Source organism: Gekko japonicus, unplaced genomic scaffold, assembly GCF_001447785.1.
Source record: "Gekko japonicus isolate JY-2015 unplaced genomic scaffold, Gekko_japonicus_V1.1 scaffold1500, whole genome shotgun sequence".
Lineage (NCBI taxonomy): Eukaryota > Metazoa > Chordata > Lepidosauria > Squamata > Gekkonidae > Gekko > Gekko japonicus.
The window spans coordinates 315,470-334,712 of record NW_015173177.1 but is presented as its reverse complement, the minus strand read 5'-3'; the positions used below and the strand labels follow the sequence as shown (position 1 = coordinate 334,712).

The window sequence follows — 19,243 nt, the reverse complement described above, 5'->3', positions numbered from 1 at the left end:
AGCTGGCGCCATGTGTACTGATGGGGTACACAGGTTTTCCCCAGAGGACCAATAGCACCCCCAGTGTCTTTTCTGACCCAAAACATGGTTCAGGGGGAAAGCTTAGGCATTCTTTTCCCACATGCTGTGATTCTGATCAGTGTTCCCTCTAAGCTGAGTTAGTGTGAGCTAGCTCGCAGTTTTTTAGCTTCCAGCTCACACATTATTGTCTTAGCTCAGGACGGATGGCTCCAGAGCAAACTAATGTATGCAACAGCCAAATCACTCACTCACAACTTTGAAGCCAGTAGCTCACAAGACTCCACAGTCTTTTTGCTCACAGGACTCCACAGCTTAGAGGGAGCATTGGTTCTAATCCGAATCCCCCCTCCCACCTCCACCATGAGTCTGGGAATTGATTTCCAAGCGTGGAACTAGGCTGGGAGGGCGGGGTATGAATCTGATTAAATAACTAAAATAAATAAATGTCTGACTGAAAGTCCTCCTCACGGTGATCTTGGACATGACCCATGAACTTTGTATCATGTGGTTAGGCCCTGAGACAACTGTGGCATCGTGGATGTTGACAAACATGGCATGGGCTGTAGTTCGGTGTGTTGGTATGCAGGGCTGCCGTATGTGGAAAAGGAAAACACACTCATGAGATTGTGACGCAATTCCAGCATTCGCAAATTGCAGTTGATTTTTATTTTATTAAAAAAAAATCTTCATTGGAAATTCAGGTCACATGGAGGGGGAAAAAACTGCTTCATTTATTCCAGCCCCTTCAACCCTCAGCCCAAATTTTCCTTTTCCCTGCTGTGTTTCAAAGCACTTTAGCGATGTGAGATATGTGCTTTTGTTTACAGCAGATAACACAGGCGAGACCTTAGGAAGCCTGCCCTCTGACTTCTCTGCCATTGAATTCTGTACAAGCTGATGTTGCCTCCGAGGTGAGACCTTAGTAAGCCCGCCCTCTGACTTCTCTGCCATTCTGTACAAGCTGATGTTGCCTCCGAGGCGTTCATCCCCTCCCCTGAACAACAACACACAATAAACCTTACGGAGGGCAAGGGAGCTCTTAGGAAATAACCTGGCAGCAAAAGCATAGGCTGCCTAGTTCATAAGCAAACCGTGGTTTATTTTTTTTGAAACCAAAGGGTTTTGGGTTTGTCTGCTTTTTAGTGCGTATAACTATTGTAATAAATAAATTAAACTCCAGAAGTCAAAAATAAGTAACTGAAAAGTCCAATGGGGACAAGAAAGCAACGAACACCTTGCTGTCTCTCTTCCCCCTACCAGAATCACACATCCAAATACCAGAATCACACGTCCAAAGAATCCATATTAAGGCCCCTTTTCCCTAGGTCTAGGTAAATTTTAGTCCTACTATTAATACACTATACTTGATTGTCTATTTCTAATATTGCACTGATGGGGATGAAGGGGGGGCGGGCACCAGCCTGGTTTAGCAGCTAAGTCACTCCACTGCTCATGTGGAAGTTGTGGAGGATGCAGCTTGGTGGTGGATCCTTGGCTGTATTCGGGGTTTCTGTGCACACAAGTTTCTGTACCAGAGTTGGCCCTCACTAAGGCAGCAGGCGTTGATAGGCAAGAAGATGGTTTGGCTCTTGGATTAATAGAACCAGAGCTTGCTGGGTGATGAACAACCAGATGTCTGAGCCACAGCAAGCTGTTTCTGATCCCTGCACATGGAGGGGGAAACCAGTCGGAACTCAGTAGCTGGCTATCTTCCTCCTTCCGTCTCTGGGCACTTGAATGGTTCCCATTTCCTTCCTTGCTTATGCAAGCACAGCATCACACAACGGGGAGAATGTAGCTGGCTCTGACATGCCCTGCAGAGAGTAGAACAGAACCACTTGTCAGGAACGGCGAGGAAAACGCTCTTTGCCAGACCAAACCACCTAGATGCACGCAAGCCGTGAGAAAGTAACAGAAGAACTTGAAAATCCGATTAATAATACCTTTTTGCGGTGCCTGTTTTGATAAGCAGCTGTGGTTTCAAACCAGGGGTCATTTCGTAGAAAAAGAGATGCAGGAGCTCATTAGCATAACTCATTAGCTCAACTTATTTGCATATGCCACACCCCCTGGCATCACCGGAAGTGTGTCAGAAGGCAACACCCATTGCTCAGGCTCCACTGGACTGTTTTGGATTGCTAGCTATTGGGGGGGGTGGAATGTGCAGATCTGTCCTCGCAGAGGAGGGAGAGCTTGTGCCTGAATAAAACTTGGTCTTAAAGGTGCCACTGGACTGTTTTGGACTGGGGGCCTGGGGGGAGCTCTGCAGCTTACCTGGCTGCTTCTTACTCTGACTGAGGGCTGCTGGGAGCAGGAGGTGGGGCTTGTTGCATGTGCCTGCCCCCTGGGCTCTTTACTGCCGGAGCTCCGCTCCTGTGCACTCCTGCAGGAAATGACCCCTGGTTTCAACTATACGCTGCTCAATAGAAGGGAGTTGGCAGAACCCACCTGAAACTTGGCTTCGAAAGCCCCACAATCTGGCTGCAAAGCTACTTGCGCTTTGACCGGTGCAGGTGCTAGCTCACAAGGGAGGGGTGGGTAAAGAGATGCAGTGCTGAAGTGGGCTGCATGGGCACTAACCCTAACTGGGGTAGCCATGCGGCCCCAGAAGCTCCGCTGGGAAAGCAGGGTTGTAGTGCCGTTGTGAAGGAGTAGGGAATGGTGTTGTCAGGGAATCTTATCTGAGCTTAGAGCATATTGGCAGCTAGGGCTCTTCCACGTTGTCATTTTGTCACTCGTCTGTCCCTGTTGCTTCAGCGTTTCCCCCCCTCCAGTGTGTTTTGCAATCTCTAGTAATCCCAGAGGGAGCAACACACGTGTGGAAAAGAGGGGGGGGGGACCCCAAAGCAATAGGGACAAATGAGTGACAAAAGTGACAGTATGGAACAGTGTTAGGTTCCACCCAAGTGGCTGCAGGATCAATTCCCTTCCTAATAAGGGAATGCCAGCACTGGAACCTGGCTCAGCATGCCTGCCAGGTGATACCCGTGCTAGGAGGCCACACCTAGGAAGAAGAAGAAGAAGAGATTGGATTTATACCCCGCCCTTCACTACCCAAAGGTGTCTCAGAGCAGCTTACAAACTCCTTTCCCTCCCCCTCCCCACAACAGACACCCTGTGAGGTGGGTGGGGCTGAGAGAGCTCTTAACAGAAACTGCTCTTTTTTCAAGAACAGCTCTTATCAGAACTACGGCTTGCCCAAGGTCATCCAGCCAGGTGCAAGTGGAGGAGTGGGGGAATCAAACCCGGTTCTCCCAGATTAGAGTCCGCGCACTTAACCACTACAGCAAACTGGCTCTCAGCCAGCTATAGAGGAAGCAGTAAAAAGTGGGCTTCACGGGGGTGTTGTTGGAGATCTGGAGCTGCTGAGAACTGTTACGTAAGAACTAAGAAGAGCCCTGCTGGACTCGACCAGTGGTCCATCTAGTCCAGCATCCTGTCTCACATAGCAATCAATCAGTTCCTCTAGAGCAGGGGTGGCCAAGCTTGCTTAATGTAAGAGCCACACAGAATAAATGTCAGATGTCTGAGAGCTGTAAGACATGAACAAATATTACATGTTTTTACTGAGAAATGTGCAAATTTGTTTATTATTAACATTAAATGAGCCTGCCAAAAATAATAACAAAAGCGGTAAAAGCAGATATTGATAATTATATTTTTTTGTCCAATGATATTTGTTTGCTAATGATATTTAAGTTCCCCAGCTGCCCTGCTGGGAGTCGTATAATATGTGTGAAAGAGCCGCATGCAGTTCTCAAGACACAGTTTGACCACCCTTGGTCTAGAGGGCCAAGAGGCTGAGACCTTCCCCTGATGTTGCCTCCTGGCGCTGGGACTCAGAGGTTGACTGCCTCTGAATGTGAAGATTCCCTTTAGTCACCATTGTATTTATTTATTATTAAGTTAAACCACCACATTTTAATCACTCTTTGTGTAGAGAAGTATTCCCTTTTGTCTGTCCTGAATCTACTGCCCAACAGCTTCACGGGATGCCCTCAAGTTAAGAAAATAAGAAGAGCCCTGCTGGGTTAGACCAGAGTTCCATCTAGTCCAGCATCCCGTCTCACACAGTGACCAACCAATTCCTCTGGACGGCCAACAACAGAGCATAGAGGCCAAGGCCTTCCCCTGATGTTGCCTCCTGGCTCTGGGATCCAGAGGATTAGTGCCTCTGAATGTGGAGCTTCCCCTCAGTCTCCATGGCCAGTAGCCATTGATAGACTTATCCTCCATGAATCCCCTTTTAAAGCTGTCTATTCCTGTTTAGGAGCTGCGGTGGCTCAAGTGGTTAAGACGCTGAACTGCAGGCTGTGGAAGGTCAGTAGTTCAGCAGTTCAAGACCCGGGTGCCGCAAGACAGGGTGAGCTCCTGTCTCTAGTTCCAGCTCCTGCCAACCTAGCAGTTCGAAAGCAAGAAATTGCAAGTAGATAAATAGGTACCACTTCGGTGGGAAGGTAACAGCGTTCCGTGCGCCTTGGTGTTTAGTCATGCCGGCCACATGACCACGGAAACGTCTTCGGACAGCGCTGGCTCTTCGGCTTTGAAACGGAGATGAGCACCGCAACCCTAGAGTCAGATTCGACTGGCTTTCGAGCAAGGGAACCTTTACCTTTACCTTTATTCCTGTTTATTGTAAGAAGCCTTCAGGGACTAAAGGGACCTGAGAAGCCTTCTTTATGTATATTGTGGTTTGTTTCCCCCCCTGCAATTAAAGTATATTTACGTTATCCCAGCACCTTGCTTTGTGGGGCTTCCTTTGGCCATCCAAATCCATTAAAAAACCCAAACCCTTGCTTCAGGCAACAGTTCAGGCAAAACAAAGTTCAGTGGCTGAAGGCAAGGCAAGGCACCCACTATCAATCAGCCAGAGGCACTTCCAAGGGCAGGATCAACCAATCACAAGATCACCAGAAGAAAGAGAGAAGAGTTCTCTTCTCTGCAAGAACAAAGAGCAGGAAGTACAAGGCTGATAATCCAGTACCAATAGCTTGTTACTTGCAGGGAACAGAACCTTCCCAAGGTTACCCAGCGTGAGAAGTTGGTGACCCACATGAGAGTATGTTCTTACTCATAAAATCACTAAGAGGATGTGACCGGGGAGTGGGGTGGGGGGGAAGAGGAAGCAAATAGCAGAAAATGTATTTCAATATAGAAACACAATTATGGTCTGACAGCGGATGCCAGTTTTCAGTAATGTGCACTTGGTGGTTCTTGCTTTTGTTTTCTCTGACCTGGGAAAATGCACCAGTTTGGCGATGCAAAAAGATTCACGGCCTTGCCTATGAAAAAGGGCTGGTGAGCACAACTCCAGAAAGCCCTCAATGGTCCTCATTGCCCCAAAGGGTATCATAAGGAAAGGCCTCCTTTCTGGACAAGCTAGTGCCTCTACTCTTCCACCCTTAGTGGGGCAAAGTGGGACTGCGCATACCTCCAAGTTAGTCCTGGCTTTCTTCAGTACAGCATGTGTCCTGGTCACTGAAAAAGCAACAGACGTCATCAGCCTTAGCCTCGACAGCTTCCCTCAACCTGCCCCCCACGTCTTAGTCCTTCCTCAGTTGCCCTTGTGGTGCAAGATTTTCCTTTCTGGGAGGTTATCTGCAATACAGACTTAAAACCGGTGTCATTCCCTCCTCCCTGGGAAATCTGGAGAATTGTAGCTGCAGGAAGACAGCCTGAGGATAGGTAAGGAATGGCCAGCATCACTGCCATACAATGGGTTGGATCCAAACAGGATTTCCCCGGTGAAAGAAGCGAGAAAAGGGTCCCCTTTGACCACCCAAAAAGACTACGCTGGGAATCATGGGGTCTGCATGCGCAAAAGCCATGTGGGACAGGGGATGAAGGAAGGAGGGGAATTGGGTAAGTGAGCAAAGAGATTGGCTTAATCTGGGATGCCAGCCTCCAGGTGGGGTTGGGGGTCCCCTGGAAGTACAGCTCTACTCCGGACTTAACAGAGATCAGTTCCCCTGGAGGAAATGGATGTTTCGAAGGGTGGCTTAGGTCCTGCTCCTCCTCAGGCTCCATCCCCAAATCTCCAGGAGTTTCCTAACCTGGATCTGGCCACCCTACCCCCCTACCCCTCATTGATGGCCCGGGGGAGGGGACCTGGCACCCTTAGCTTGATCCAACCCTGTTTCCATATTTCTTAGATACCGCTAGGGTGGTTAAGATTGTAAACATACTGATGAGAGTTTGCAATATGAAGATGAATATCGTTCTATTTCCTCCTCTACACTCACTTCCCCACCAAAGCCCTAAATCGCTCCAAGATTCTGGATGAGGGAAAAGGGGGGAAAGAATTTGGAGGGATGCGGGAAGAGCCTGACTGTGGGTCCTGGCAGCCTAGGGCCCTGGCCTTGAGATGATGTGACACTCATCATTGTAAGTCACCGCTCCAGCCCTCAGCCTGACCCCGGGGAGGACACTTACAGTGGGCGAGAAGGAAGTTCTCCATGCTGTCCTTATAGCGGCCGGCCTGCTGCAGGCGGATCTCTTGCTCTGCCAGCTTAGCTCGGAGTACCTGGATCTCTTCTTTCATGGATTGCTTCTGAAATGCAAACATGGTTGATGATTTTTATAGAGTGACCACAATAGCTAGGCTTGATGCATTAACCAAAAGGACACAGGCCCTGCCCTTGGGCTTACGTTCTATGGCCTGGAATATGCATGTGACAGAATGGAATGTTGGAATGAACAGTGTCACTTCACGGGGCAGGTGGGGAAGGCCCTATATGGGGGGGGGGGAATCCCTGCAAGTAGAAATTAGCATAGTATGTTAAAGGGTAGGCTGGCAGCTTTCACCCTAGTGTTCCAGTTTGCAGGGTGTTGGCTTTATTTTAAATGGGAAAACACTGAAAATGTGATCTCCCCTCCCCCAAAGATGCAACAGGCCACTTTAGCACTTTGGGCTTCTGCCTCCTCACACTGTTGCACGTGTAGGCCAGGCTTAAGAGACTGGCTACACAATCCTAAACGCTCTTCTAAGTCGATTCAAAGCCAATGGACTTAGAAGGGTTAGGTGCTGCTTAGGGTTACACTGGAGACCAGGGACACCTAAATCATTGCATTGGTGGCTTTTGGTTTTAATAAAAAGGCCTTGCTCCCTTAACCAAGCGAAAGCAGGTTTATTGCAATTTAAATTCACATTCCCTCTTAACCTCCCCCCCCCGTTTTTCTTTCCTTTACCCCACTGTGTTCTCTCTCTCTTCTCCCACTGTACCATACTGCTTGCTTACTGGTCTCCTCTTGCACGACCACAGGTCTACATCCCATCTGTTACCAGTCTTCTTACCCCCACTTCTTTCTCTTCTCCATCATTTCTTCCTTCTCTGTGCAACTCACAGCCCTTTCCTCTGCATTGCCAAACTTCTGTGCTCTGATCAATTATTTTCTCCTTTCTCTATTATTCTCTGCTTTCTCCTTTGTACCCATCTCTCAGTTCACACTGCACTCCTAGTTACTCCTTCTTCTCTTTGTACAACATACCTATCTTCTTCCTCCACCAACACAGGTGCAATGCTCCCTCTAAGCTGTGGAGTCTCGTGAGCAAAAATTCTACTATGCGAGCTACTGGCATTAAAATTATGAGTGAGCGATTTTGCTACTGCGTAAATTAGTTTGCTCTGGAGCCATCCTTCCTGAGCTAAGACAAAAATGTGTGAGCTGGCAGCTAAAAAACTGTGAGCTAGCTCACACTAACTCAGCTTAGAGGGAACACTGCTTTATGTTGTGCATATGTGGACTGGTTACATGAAAGAAGGGACGTAAAGGGTGATCAGTTTTAGGAATGCCAGAAAGAAGCAGGAGACCTGATTCAGGGCCCACCCACTGCTTCAGGATCATCCACAGAGGACTCCTCTGTTTCTGACAGTGATGATGTTGCTCTGAAGAGAGCTTGAGCTTAGATTAGGGAGGCTTTGTGATACATTTGGATGGGAGGGGCTGTGGCTCAGTGGCAGAGCATCTGCTTGGCATGCAGAAGGTCCCAGGTTCACCCCCTGGCACCTCCAGCTATAAAGATCAGGTGGTAGGTGGTGTGAAAGACTTCAAGCACTCCATTTGTTAAAGTGAGAAGAGCGATTTTGAGTTACCTGCTACCTCAGGAAGGATTCCAGAACATTTGAACAAACCCATTTAATAAGAACATAAGAGAAGCCAATGTTGGATCAAGCCAATGGCCCGTCTACTCCAACACTCTGTCACACAGTGGCCAAAAATACCAGGTGCCATCAGGAGGTCCATCAGCGGGGCCAGGACATTTGAAGCCCTCCCACTGTTGCCCCCCCCCCAAGAATACAGAGCATCGCTTGCCCCAGACTGAGAGTTCCTGTCTATACCTTGTGGCTAATAGCCACCGAAGGACCTCTGCTCCATATGCTTATCTAATTCCCTCTTGAAGCCGTCCATGCTTGCAGCCGCCGCCACCTCCTGTGGCAGTGAATTCCATGTGTTAATCACTCTTTGGGTGAAGAAGGACTTCCTTTTATCTGTTCTAACCCGACTGCTCGGCAATTTCATTGAGTGCCCACGAGTAGATGCAAGCAATTCCCAGGAATGGGTAAGCAATGTGCTTTGTGGGCATCTCACACCCAGTGATGAAAAGTTGGAAGCTTCTCCTTACCGCCTGCTGTGTTTGAGCAGAGACGTGAGGCACAGGAAGCACCGCTATCCAGAACAACGACAGGAGGGAGGCCGCTTTCTCCAAGGTTTGGTGCAAGGAATTGGTGTTGACAAGAAGCTGCCTGATGCCCCCTGGACGGAAGCCCTGGAGAAGCAGAACGGGAAACTTGTGTCAGGGGGGAAGCTTCTTGGCATCTCAGTCACTTTGACACCCCCACAAACACTTGTAGTTTATCAAGCTGCCCCACTAATCCTACTAGTCTCTCTTCTAAATCAGCCACAGCAGCAAGGAGCTTTTCTTCTTTCTGTGGCCAGTCGGGTTGACTGCTGCGGGCCCTTTTTCCCCACCCACCCCCTCCATGGCCATTCATGGGGCTTGTGTAGATGCCAGCAATCTCGGGCTTGTATTGCCTTGAACTGACAATGTTTCCTGAGAAATAATCCCAGAAGTGTGGCTGTTGCTATTGCTTTTCAGCAAAAATAAACAGGAGTCTTACGGTCCCACATATTTACCGTCTGGTGAAGATATACGGTAAGAAGTAGAAACGAAGAAAAAGCCATGAATCCATATGTACTATGCAATCAGTACATTATAATGTTAAAAATGATTTTGTACTCTGTATTTTTTATGACTTAAGTTGATGATTTTTAAACAGTAAATATACAAACATTCACAAAAGAATGCAATCAAGCAGGGGAAATACAAATTTCATAGACAAGAGATCAATCACACAAACAAGTTCATAAGAACATTCAAATTGTCACAGTCTATTTACACATCCACCGGAGATCCCACTGATGTGGAGAAAACCATCATCTCAATCTTCACTCCATATAGAACACAGGCAGGCTCGAAGGTGGTCTCTGGTGATACGGTCCCAGCCAACGGGTGAGCTAGCTACATAAGACCACATTTCGTCAAGGCTTTCCCAAAGTCAGAACCGTTTTACAATGCAGATTAACACCGTTCTGTCCAATGAATCAGGAAAAATACTTCTAGATAGCAAACCGCTTAAAAGAATTCTCTTGCCCATTGGTTGGACTGTTACAATTTGAATGTTCTTATGAACTTGTTTGTGTGATTGGTTTCTTGACTATGAAATTTGTATTTCCCCTGCTTGATTGTATCCTTTTGTGAATATTTGTTTGTACATTTACTGTTTAAAAATAATTATCTTGATTTCATTAAAATATGGAATACGTAATCATTTTTGAATATTATAATTTATTGATTGCATAGTACGCATGGATTCATTTACATAACTGTACACGTTTTTTTTCTTCGTTTCTACATATTTTTATTCTAGCAGAATCTTGGACTGGAGGCCTGTTACATCCCATGTGTTTTGTAATGTGACAAAGTGGTCTTCAGTACGAGAAAGCTTGCTCGCTCTGGAATAAGTACCGTAGTCTTCAACATGCCAATATACTTTTGCTTCTTATGGCTCCCAAGTAGTGTTCCCACTAAGCTGAGTTAGTGTGAGCTAGCTCACAGTTTTTAGCCTCCAGCTCACACATTTTTGTCTTAGCTCGGGAAGGAGGGCTCCAGAGCAAACTAATTTATGCAGCAGCCAGATTGCTCACTCACAACTTTAATGCCAGTAGCTCACAAAGTAGAATTTTTGCTGACAAGACTCCACAGCTTAGAGGGAGCATTGCTCCCAAGCAACATGAATTTCTTCCAAGGAATGTTCTGCATTCTCCCCATTCCTCCCACATACACAAACATGTTGAAGGTGTTTCGTAGACTTCATGTTGTCCAAAATGCAGCTGCAGTGGCTGCCTACTGGTTTCCGGGTCAAATTCAAGGTGCTGGTTTTGACCTTTAAAGCAAGCCCTATTTGTTCTGAGACCATCATACCTGTGGGACCACCTCTCCCTTTATGACCCCCCCCCTTGGTGGCTGCAGTTGTCCTCTCGTGGCTTACTGGTGGTGCCGGGGCCTCGGGCTGCCTGTTTGGTGTCCTCCAGGGTGAGGGCTTTTTCAATCATAGCCCTGTCCTGGTGGAATGCCCTCTCAGATGAGACCCGGGCTTTCTGGGACCTCCCTGGATTACACAGGGCCTGTAAAGCTAAGCTTTGCCATCAGGCCTTTCTCGGTTGAGTTTATTTTTGGAGCTTAATCCTGGATCCACCGTTATCAGTTGTGAGTTGTTTGTTTTTTATACTTCGGATTTTTATACTGTTTAAACTATATTTCTTATCAACAGGGCTATTTTTGGCCAGGAACGCACAAGAACAGAGTTCTGGCTGGCTTCAGAGTTGGCCACGCTCACTACAGCCAAAACCTATGTTTGCGTGGCTACAGAGGGAAGGCCTGGAGAGCGACCCTCCCCTGGCCACTCCAAGGCGGGCGGGACAGGGGGGGCCCTGGAAGTATCAGAGCGGCATTTAAATGCCTCCCTGTGCCTTCACCAGCCTGTCCAAGGGCCGGCTTGCCAGGGCAAGCCAAGGGAAGGCATGGGATGTGGCCTAATATGCTAATTAGTTTCTGCTGTTGGGTGTGCTTTATTATGCTAATGAGTTCCTGCTGGGCTTTTTCTACAAAAAAAGCCCTGATGATCAATGTCTGTTTTATGGTGTTGTGAACCACTCCGAGCCCCACTTTGTGGGGGAGGGGTGGTATATAAATTGAAAGAATAAACAAACAAACAAATGTGTTTCTCTTGTTACCCTGCTGTCCTGAGGTTCTTGGCCAGACTTCAGGAGCGATGCCATCTTGCCAACCAGAATCTTGCCGTCCAGGATTTGCTGCTTGAGGGTGCTATAGTCCTCAATATGGCTTATGGCATGGGTCTCCAGCTTGTGCGTATCATTTCCCGAGTCATTCCTAGGGTACTTCCCTGAAAACAAAGCACCAAAATTGAGCCTCATTTTATCAAAGGATGGTCTGGGAGAAGGCTTAACCCAACTTAGTTCTCTCCAACAAGTGTCCACTATGTCTGTCAGCTGCTGATCGCTGAAGAAACACGACAAGACTATTAGATTCCCCTGAAGAAGCCTGTTGGCGAAACACATAGGGAATTTTGGGAATTTTAAATGAGTAATAACATATATTTTTACTTTATTTTGCACCATCGGCCTTGGCCTTGTTTTCTGTCTCTCAGTGACTGTTGCGGCCCTTTTGTTTTCTCCTTGTATCATTCTAGCCATTCTTCCTGATCTTTTATCCCAAACGTTGTGGTAAAAGCTTATTTATAACTATAGATCTTATTCCCTGCGTGTAAACCCTTTCTGATGCAGCTACAGCACTGATATTCTCTCGAATAATGGGGTCCATGACCGATTCCACAAAAGCAGTTGTTCCACCCTCGGTCTCCCATTTCCCCCGGTTGTACTGCTCAACTTCCCACTATTTGCTGCGCAACGGGCATTTTGATCCGCATCTCCCCCCGATTTCCCCCACGTCTTCTTGATCCTTGTTTTTAGGACCAAGAAGATGCAGGGGAAATCGGGGAGATGAGGGTCAAAACGTGGCCGCACAGCAAATAGTGGGAAATTGAGCAGTACAACCGGGGGGAATGGGAGACGGAGGGCAGAACAACTGCTTTTGCAGAATCGGTCCAGGTCTTTGCAGAAAACTTCAGAGGTCACTTGGTGTGGTCTCTCCCTGCTAATCTCTGAAGAGATGCACAGAGTGTAAAGTGGAGGGCTGTCTATTTTTATCACATCACAGCAGTCCTGCGCTCCCACTCACACAGAGGGCTGTTTACCAGATAGATATCTCTGAACCTCATCCCAGTGTGTGACTCACCCTGCAAGAGGGAAGAGAATCGGGCTGAATGAAACATATTGATAAGAACTGGGGGAAGCACTTACCTCCACGACTCCCTATCACGGCCCAGCTTTTGGCCATAGATCAGGGGTCTCCACCAGTGTTCCCTCTAAGCAGAGTTAGTGTGAGCTACCTAACAGTTTTTTTAGCCTCTGGCTTACACATTTTTGTCTTAGCCCAGGCAGGATGGCTCCAGAGCAAACTAATTTATGCAGCAGCCATATTGCTCGCTCACAACTTTAGTGCCAGTAGCTCACAAAGTAGATTTTTTGCTCACAAGACTCCACAGCTTAGAGGGAACATTGGTCTCCACCTTTTCTGAGCCAGCGGACATCTTTGGAATTCTGACACAGCATGGTTGGCACAGCCACAAAATGGCTGTCAGATAGGGTTGCCAAATGGCACTTACCCTTGCAGTGGGGGGGTGCAAGCTGGGGAGGGCGGGGTTTGGGGAGGGGCGTCAGAGGGGTATACTGCCATAGAGCCCACCCTCCAAAGCTGCCGTTTTCTCCAGTGAAACAGATCCCTGTAGTCTGGAGATCAACCGTAATTCTGGGGAATCTCCAGGCCCCTAACTGGAAGTTGGCAACCCACAGGTAGCCCCTCCATTTTGCACTTGTACAGGCTGAAAATGGGCAGCCATTGCTGTAAGCAGGGCTATTTTTGGGCAGGAACGCACAGGAACGGAGTTCCGGCTGGCTCCCGAGTTGGCCACGCCCAGCAGGAACTCATTAGCATAATAGGCCACACCCAATAGCAGACACTCATTAGGATTGGCTACATTAGGGGTGTGTGGCCTAACATGCAAAAGAGTTTAAAAAGCCCTGGGTTTTGACAACGAACAAGGTAAACAGAATAAGAAGGGAAAGGTGGGTGGGGTTGGATGACCACACTTCTGGTAACGTGGTGTGGCCTAATGAGCGGTGCTGTCAGGGTGTGGCCTAATATGCTAATGAGTTTCTGCTGTTGGGTGTGGCCTATTATGCTAATGTGTTCCTGCTGGGCTTTTTCTACAAAAAGAGCCCTGGCTGTAAGATGCTTCCTCTGTGTGAGTCTGTGCCCGGGCTGTTTTGTTTACCTTGTGCCTCACGATTGGCTTGGAGGAACGGAAGAGAGACAGGGACAGGCGGGAAGAGAGGAGAGGAGCTCATGCCAACATCCCGGACTGGTGGAGAAAGGGTCAAATCTGAAAAGGCAAGGAAACATCGGAGGGTGGGAAAAGGGACAAAAGGACACGGAGGCAGGTATGAAGGGGAAGGCATGACCTGACCTGCGCGATGACCTCTGCCGTCTCGCCTACCTTGCGAGTGCTGCCATCTGTAGACAGAAGAGGACATACCAAGGCCTTGGAGAGCGGTACCGGCCCCTGGACTGTATTGCTTCTCCAGCTGCTGCTGCAGGATGCAGTTCGCCTGGACAGCCTGCGCCAGCTGACTCCGCAAAGCCCGGGCCTCCTGCAGGAGATCGCCACCCACACTCGGAGCGGAACCCATGGATCGGCCATCCCTTCGGCAAGCTAAGAAGCAAAAGGGCAGCTTTAGGACCATCTTTCCTACGTTTCAGTTCATCCAGAGTTCAGAGACGGAGCCCCAAATGGCTGAGATAATCCAGAGTTCGCTGCCAGGGCTGACTTGGTCTCTTGTCTAGCTTTATCAGGCAGGGGTCCACAAGCCACCTGCGAAACAAGCAGTGCTGATTTGACAACACCCAAAGGAGAAACCTGGCAGGGAAACAGATAAACAAGAGGCCCTTCCCACATACCTAAAGCACTCGGCTGAGAGCAGAACAGTTACTGAACCCCCAGCAGTATTCTTGGATATGAGGGTTGCCTACCTCCAGGCGGTGGCTGGAGATCTCCTGGGATTACAACTGATTTCCAGGCAACAGAGATCAGTTCCTTGAGAGAAAATGGCTGCTTTGGAGGGTAGACTTTATGGCATTCTACCCCGCTGAGGTCCCTCCCCTCCCCAAACCCCACCCTCCTCAGGCTCCACCCCCCAAAAAATCTCCAGGTATTTCCCCACCCAGAGCTGGCAACTGTACCAGGTACCTCTGCAACAGAAAAAGGAATAGGGTTGTCTATTGCCACTCCTGGGACCTGGGAAACTGGATTTCGCAGTGGGGAGATAAAGAGAGACCCGGGGGGGGTGGAGATGGAAAAACTGGGAACGTGCATGGATAGGGAAGGAAGTGGCTCGGGGTGACAGCTTAGCAAGAGGGAGGTGCCATCTGAGCCTTTCACGGCCTACTTTTCCAGGACTCTGGGGCAAGTGATGCTCTGTCATCTTGGTGCTTGGGGGGGGGGTCAACAGTGGGATGGCTTCTAATGTCCTGGCCCCACTGGTGGACCTCCTGATGGCACTGGTATTTCTGGCCACTGTGTGATACAGAGTGTTGGACTGGATGGGCCTTTGGCCTGATCCAACATTGGCATCTCTTATGTTCTTATGTTCTTATGACATTAGATGGGCACCATGGGGAGACTGGACGAATTTTCCTATATGATCTCAGAAAGGAACAAGAAATGACCTGCTCGGGAACCATCAGTTATCCCTGCTTCGTTGTGAAATCGTGGAAGACACAGGGCAGAAACCACACTTAGTTCTGTGATCATGTCAAGAGATCATTTCCCTCCCCCCCCCAACACAGCTGCTGGAGCTGCTTTTTGTAGGAAGAGAACAGCATGGGAGAGACTCTCTTTCCTCCTCTGCCCTGTTTCCATTAAAATATGTCAGCCCCCCAAGCTCCTTTTACCATGCGGGGTGGGGGTAAAACAGCACACAGGGGCGTGGGACGGGGCATGTTTAGGAGAAAAATGGATTAGGAGGGGAAGAGGTTAAAATGTTCCTTCCCAAAAAAAACAGCCCCAGTGCCTGCCTGTGGAAAAGAAAACAACCCTTTTAAAATGACCAGAGGAATGAATGTAACAGGTAGTTCTGCTCTTGTTCCAGATGCAGGAGTTGTTGCGCTTGAGTCAGCTTGTGGCGGAACAGTCCTGCTCTGGCCTGCAGGCCCTGTTCCACTCTGCCCTCCTGGGTTTTCCCAACACCTGGAGGGGCTTTTCTCCAGTAACCCGCCACCATCACCTGACTTTTGTAGGAATAGCCCGCTGGGAGGGTCAAGACTCCCAGCTTCCCATCCAAGTTCTTCAATCAGTTGACCTTTATTGGCATAACATACAGAAGACTCAGTTTGCAAGGAATACCATCCAAGTTCTGAGGCCTTGCTTCTGTGGCTCCTGCTGCCCAGTGCCTGGTTACCACTGAGACCATTTACTGCCTTGTGCACACCTGGAGGAATAGCCACTTGCCAACTGCCTGCCTTCCCCCAGGCACTCCTTTTAAAATAGTGTGTCCAAGATGGTAGAGGTCTATGTGGTACAGAGAACCTCTACCAGCATCCAAAGTTATAAAGTATTTATTAAAAAGAAAATGTTTACAAGCATACTTTTAGGACAGCACCAGATGGAGCAAGGGATTCAAAAGAAAATGGTAAAACGCAATTCCTCTGTCCCTCTCTCTATACATACCCTATCTGTTGTTAAATATAGGACAGGCTCCTTAGCTTAGAATGTTATAGATATCTACAGAGTTACTATTACCCTGCAGCTTCCTTCAGCTGTCCAGACCAGCACATGGCGATGGCCGCCTCCTCCAGACCTCAGTTAAGAGTTCTGTCTGCTCTGATGGACTCAGCACAAAAGAGAACTCCTTCCTTGCTCCCAGGAGTTTTATCATCTGTCTTTCCCCACTCACTGACCAGGTCAGGCTGGGTAAAAGAAGCTTCCCCTGAAGTCTTCAGAAGGTTTTTCCTAAAGTCCTTCTAGTCCTAATTTCTCCAAATCTCTGTTTCCTGATTGAGGCAGGGAGAGACTGGACCATCATATTGTCTTTAGCTAGACCTATTGGCATTTCTTAAGAGGTAGCTAAAGTGAGGCTGGAAAGCCATTGAATGGACTTCCCCATTCCTGCCTGTTCTCTGCCCAGAGAGAAAAACTTTTAAAACTTCCTGGTACAGGGTTTACTCAGGTCAGACCTCTACCCCCAAAATACATTTCTTCATGCATCTCATACCCTTACCTGAATCTGCCCTCTGCATGGGTCCACCAGGCACTTCTCGAACACATAATTCAGCCTGCAAGGCTTTGAAGAGCAGTTGGTTCTCTTCGCACTGCTGATGCAGCAACATGGCTCTGTGCTGAAGACTGCAAGACATACAGAAAGTCACTCATTCCGCCCAAGAAGTGATCCAGCACACTCTCATCAAACACTCAAGAGCCCCAAGTGGTCAAGGCACGCACCCTGTGGTGGCAACACCAGAGGCAGAATGCTTTATGAAAACTTCATCAAAGTCCCTTGGAAGGGGTGACGTCCCATATCACAGCTTCTCAAGCCCATGAGTGCATCAACGGGGCATGTCCTGCTCCAGCAGCATGAAAACAGGGTTGGAACATTTGAGTGCAGACCCATGTTAGGCCCTGCTTCACCAGGAAAAGTCATCTTTTTGTTCAAAGTGCAGGATTTGTTAAAAAATCGTGTCATTAGTATGGTAGTTAATCTTATCTAAACAACTATTTAAATAGACTTGGGTTTCCTGCTCCAGCGATCAAAGGTCATCTCTTCATTGTGGAATATGGATTTAGACTAAAAAAATATATCTTGGGAGCACACATAAAAAATAGTGAAGGAAGGTGTGCTATAACTGAGAAGTGCTAAAGATTTGTGATATTCTTATACATGCTAACAATCTGGACAGTCTAGAAGAGGTAGATCAGCTCTCTGGCCTGTATGGCAAATGTGACGCCAACAAGGCTTCATTCTATGACTGGTTATCTTGGAATATCAATCTTAGCTTTGTTTGCATGCTCAGTGACTAGAAGGATCTGGGGTGTCAAAAACTCCTGGGAACATCAGCAATTCTTAACTCAACGCCGTTTTACCTGAGGATGAGAGATCCTATAAACATGGCAGGCTAGATTGTTCTTGACCAAGCTGATTGGGTGACCATGCCTTTCACACACACACACACACACACACAAAATATACACAAGGAGGCCTCATCACCATCATCACACACACAACATACAAAAGGAGGCCACTTTGGGGTCAGGAAGCAATTTTCTCCAGGCCAGTTTGGTCAGGGATCTGGGAGGTTTTTTGCCATCTTCTGGGCATGGAGCAGGGTCCTTGGGGGTGTGTAGGGGGGAGGTAGTTGTGAATTCCCTGCATTGTGCGGGGGCTGGACTAGATGATCCTGGATGTCCCATCCAACTCTATGATCCTATGACTTGCATTTTGTCCAGCATGGAAATAGCTGTCCTATAGGGTTGTCTGGGGTCAAGAAAATGGTGCTGGAAGGTTGAAACCCTGCCTTTTCACCAGGGCTTTTTTTGTAGTAAAAGCCCAGCAGGAACTCATTAGCATATTAGGCCACACCCTTAACAGCGCAGCCTATTAGCATATTAGGCCATACCCCCATGTTACCAGAAGTGTGGTCATCCAGCCACACCAACCTTTTGCTTCTTATTCTGTTTACCTTGTTGTCAAAACCCAGGGCTTTGTTGTAGCAGGAACTCCTTTGCATGTTAAGCCACACACCCCTAATGTAGCCAATCCTAATGAGTGTCTGCTGTTGGGTGTGGCCTATTATGCTAATGAGTTCCTGCTGGGTGTGGCCAACTCAGGAGCCATCCGGAACTCCGTTCCTGTGCGTTCCTGCCCAAAAATAGCCCTGCCTTTTCACCATGTTGCAGTCCTAATCTGAATTGGGGCCCCATAAGCAAGCTATTGGGGGTGGGATGCTATACACAGAACTCACACTTTCTTGGCCCTATGCCATGTCTGGTTTGTTGCCATGGAGATGCCTGAACTGAATTCTGGAGTCTGCTGAGAAAATGCTGTAGCACTCCCAGCCATCAGCTCTTACCCCTGAGGACCCCCTCCCCTCACAGAGTTTTCACTTCCCATTTGGGGGCAGGGTATGGTTCCCAGCTCTGGGTTGGAAAATCCCTGGAGTTGGGGGGGTGGGGTGGAGCCTGGGGGAAGAGCCTCAGCAGGGTATAATGCCATAGAGACCACCCTCCAAAGCAGCCGTTTTCTCCCTGGGAACTGATCTTGATTGCCCGGAGATCCATTATAATAGCGGGAGATCTCCAGGTGCCCTCTGGAGGTTGCCAACCCTACGGCAAGGAGATGCTCTCTTTCCATATCTCGAATAGGTCCTCGCTGGCTGTTCTGCTTGGCTCACCTCAAATTGTCCCTCTGCAGAGCCAAGCACTCCTCCTGGAGCTGCACGAGGTCTTGCTGCTTGCCCCGGACTTCTTCCTGCAGCCGCTGCTGCTCAGCCCGCTGCCGTTCCAGCTCCACCTCTCCATCCTGCAGCTTGGAGTGCGATGCCAGCAGAGCTTCTTGCAAGTGCCCCCACTCTGGAGGTCGAGAGGGACAGTCAGGAAGAGGGCTCACCTTGCCGGTAGAATAGCTCATTCGAGTGCACAGAAACAAGAGTGCTCTTGCACCGCCATTCTTTCTTGGGCAAATGCAGGAGGAGGAGGAGCATATATATTCCAACAGAATAGGCTGGAGATGGCAAAGGTCTCCCTCCTCACCCAACAAGGCCTTGTGTAGCTCAGCAGAATCCCTACTCCACCCTCCAAGCTATGTAACCCTTAGCAAATTTCTGAGTTGCCTTCACCGTTCCATGGCTGCTTTGTGACAGCCAGCATGGTGCAGTGGTGAGGAAGAAGAAGAAGAAGAAGAAGAAGAAGAAGAAGAAGAAGAAGAAGAAGAAGAAGAAGAAGAAGAAGAAGAAGAAGAAGAAAAAGAAGAA

The 19,243-nt window shown here is 48.4% G+C and overlaps 1 protein-coding gene across 1 annotated transcript in view; it reads right to left on the bottom strand.

Moving 5' to 3' along the window:
• Window positions 1–1,163: 1,163 nt before the first annotated feature.
• The window catches only part of LOC107119940 (myomegalin), a 138,729-nt gene continuing 120,649 nt past the window's right edge, over window positions 1,164–19,243 (bottom strand). Inside the window, exons 37-45 of the mRNA XM_015422566.1 lie at window positions 18,665–18,842; window positions 16,498–16,622; window positions 13,719–13,934; window positions 13,497–13,604; window positions 11,317–11,486; window positions 8,645–8,788; window positions 6,454–6,571; window positions 5,453–5,499; window positions 1,164–1,835 (exon numbers count right to left, since the gene is read on the bottom strand). Of these exons, the coding sequence (XP_015278052.1) occupies window positions 1,782–1,835; window positions 5,453–5,499; window positions 6,454–6,571; window positions 8,645–8,788; window positions 11,317–11,486; window positions 13,497–13,604; window positions 13,719–13,934; window positions 16,498–16,622; window positions 18,665–18,842 (1,160 nt within the window). The 3' untranslated portion in view covers window positions 1,164–1,781. The remainder of the gene's footprint in view (window positions 1,836–5,452; window positions 5,500–6,453; window positions 6,572–8,644; window positions 8,789–11,316; window positions 11,487–13,496; window positions 13,605–13,718; window positions 13,935–16,497; window positions 16,623–18,664; window positions 18,843–19,243) is intronic.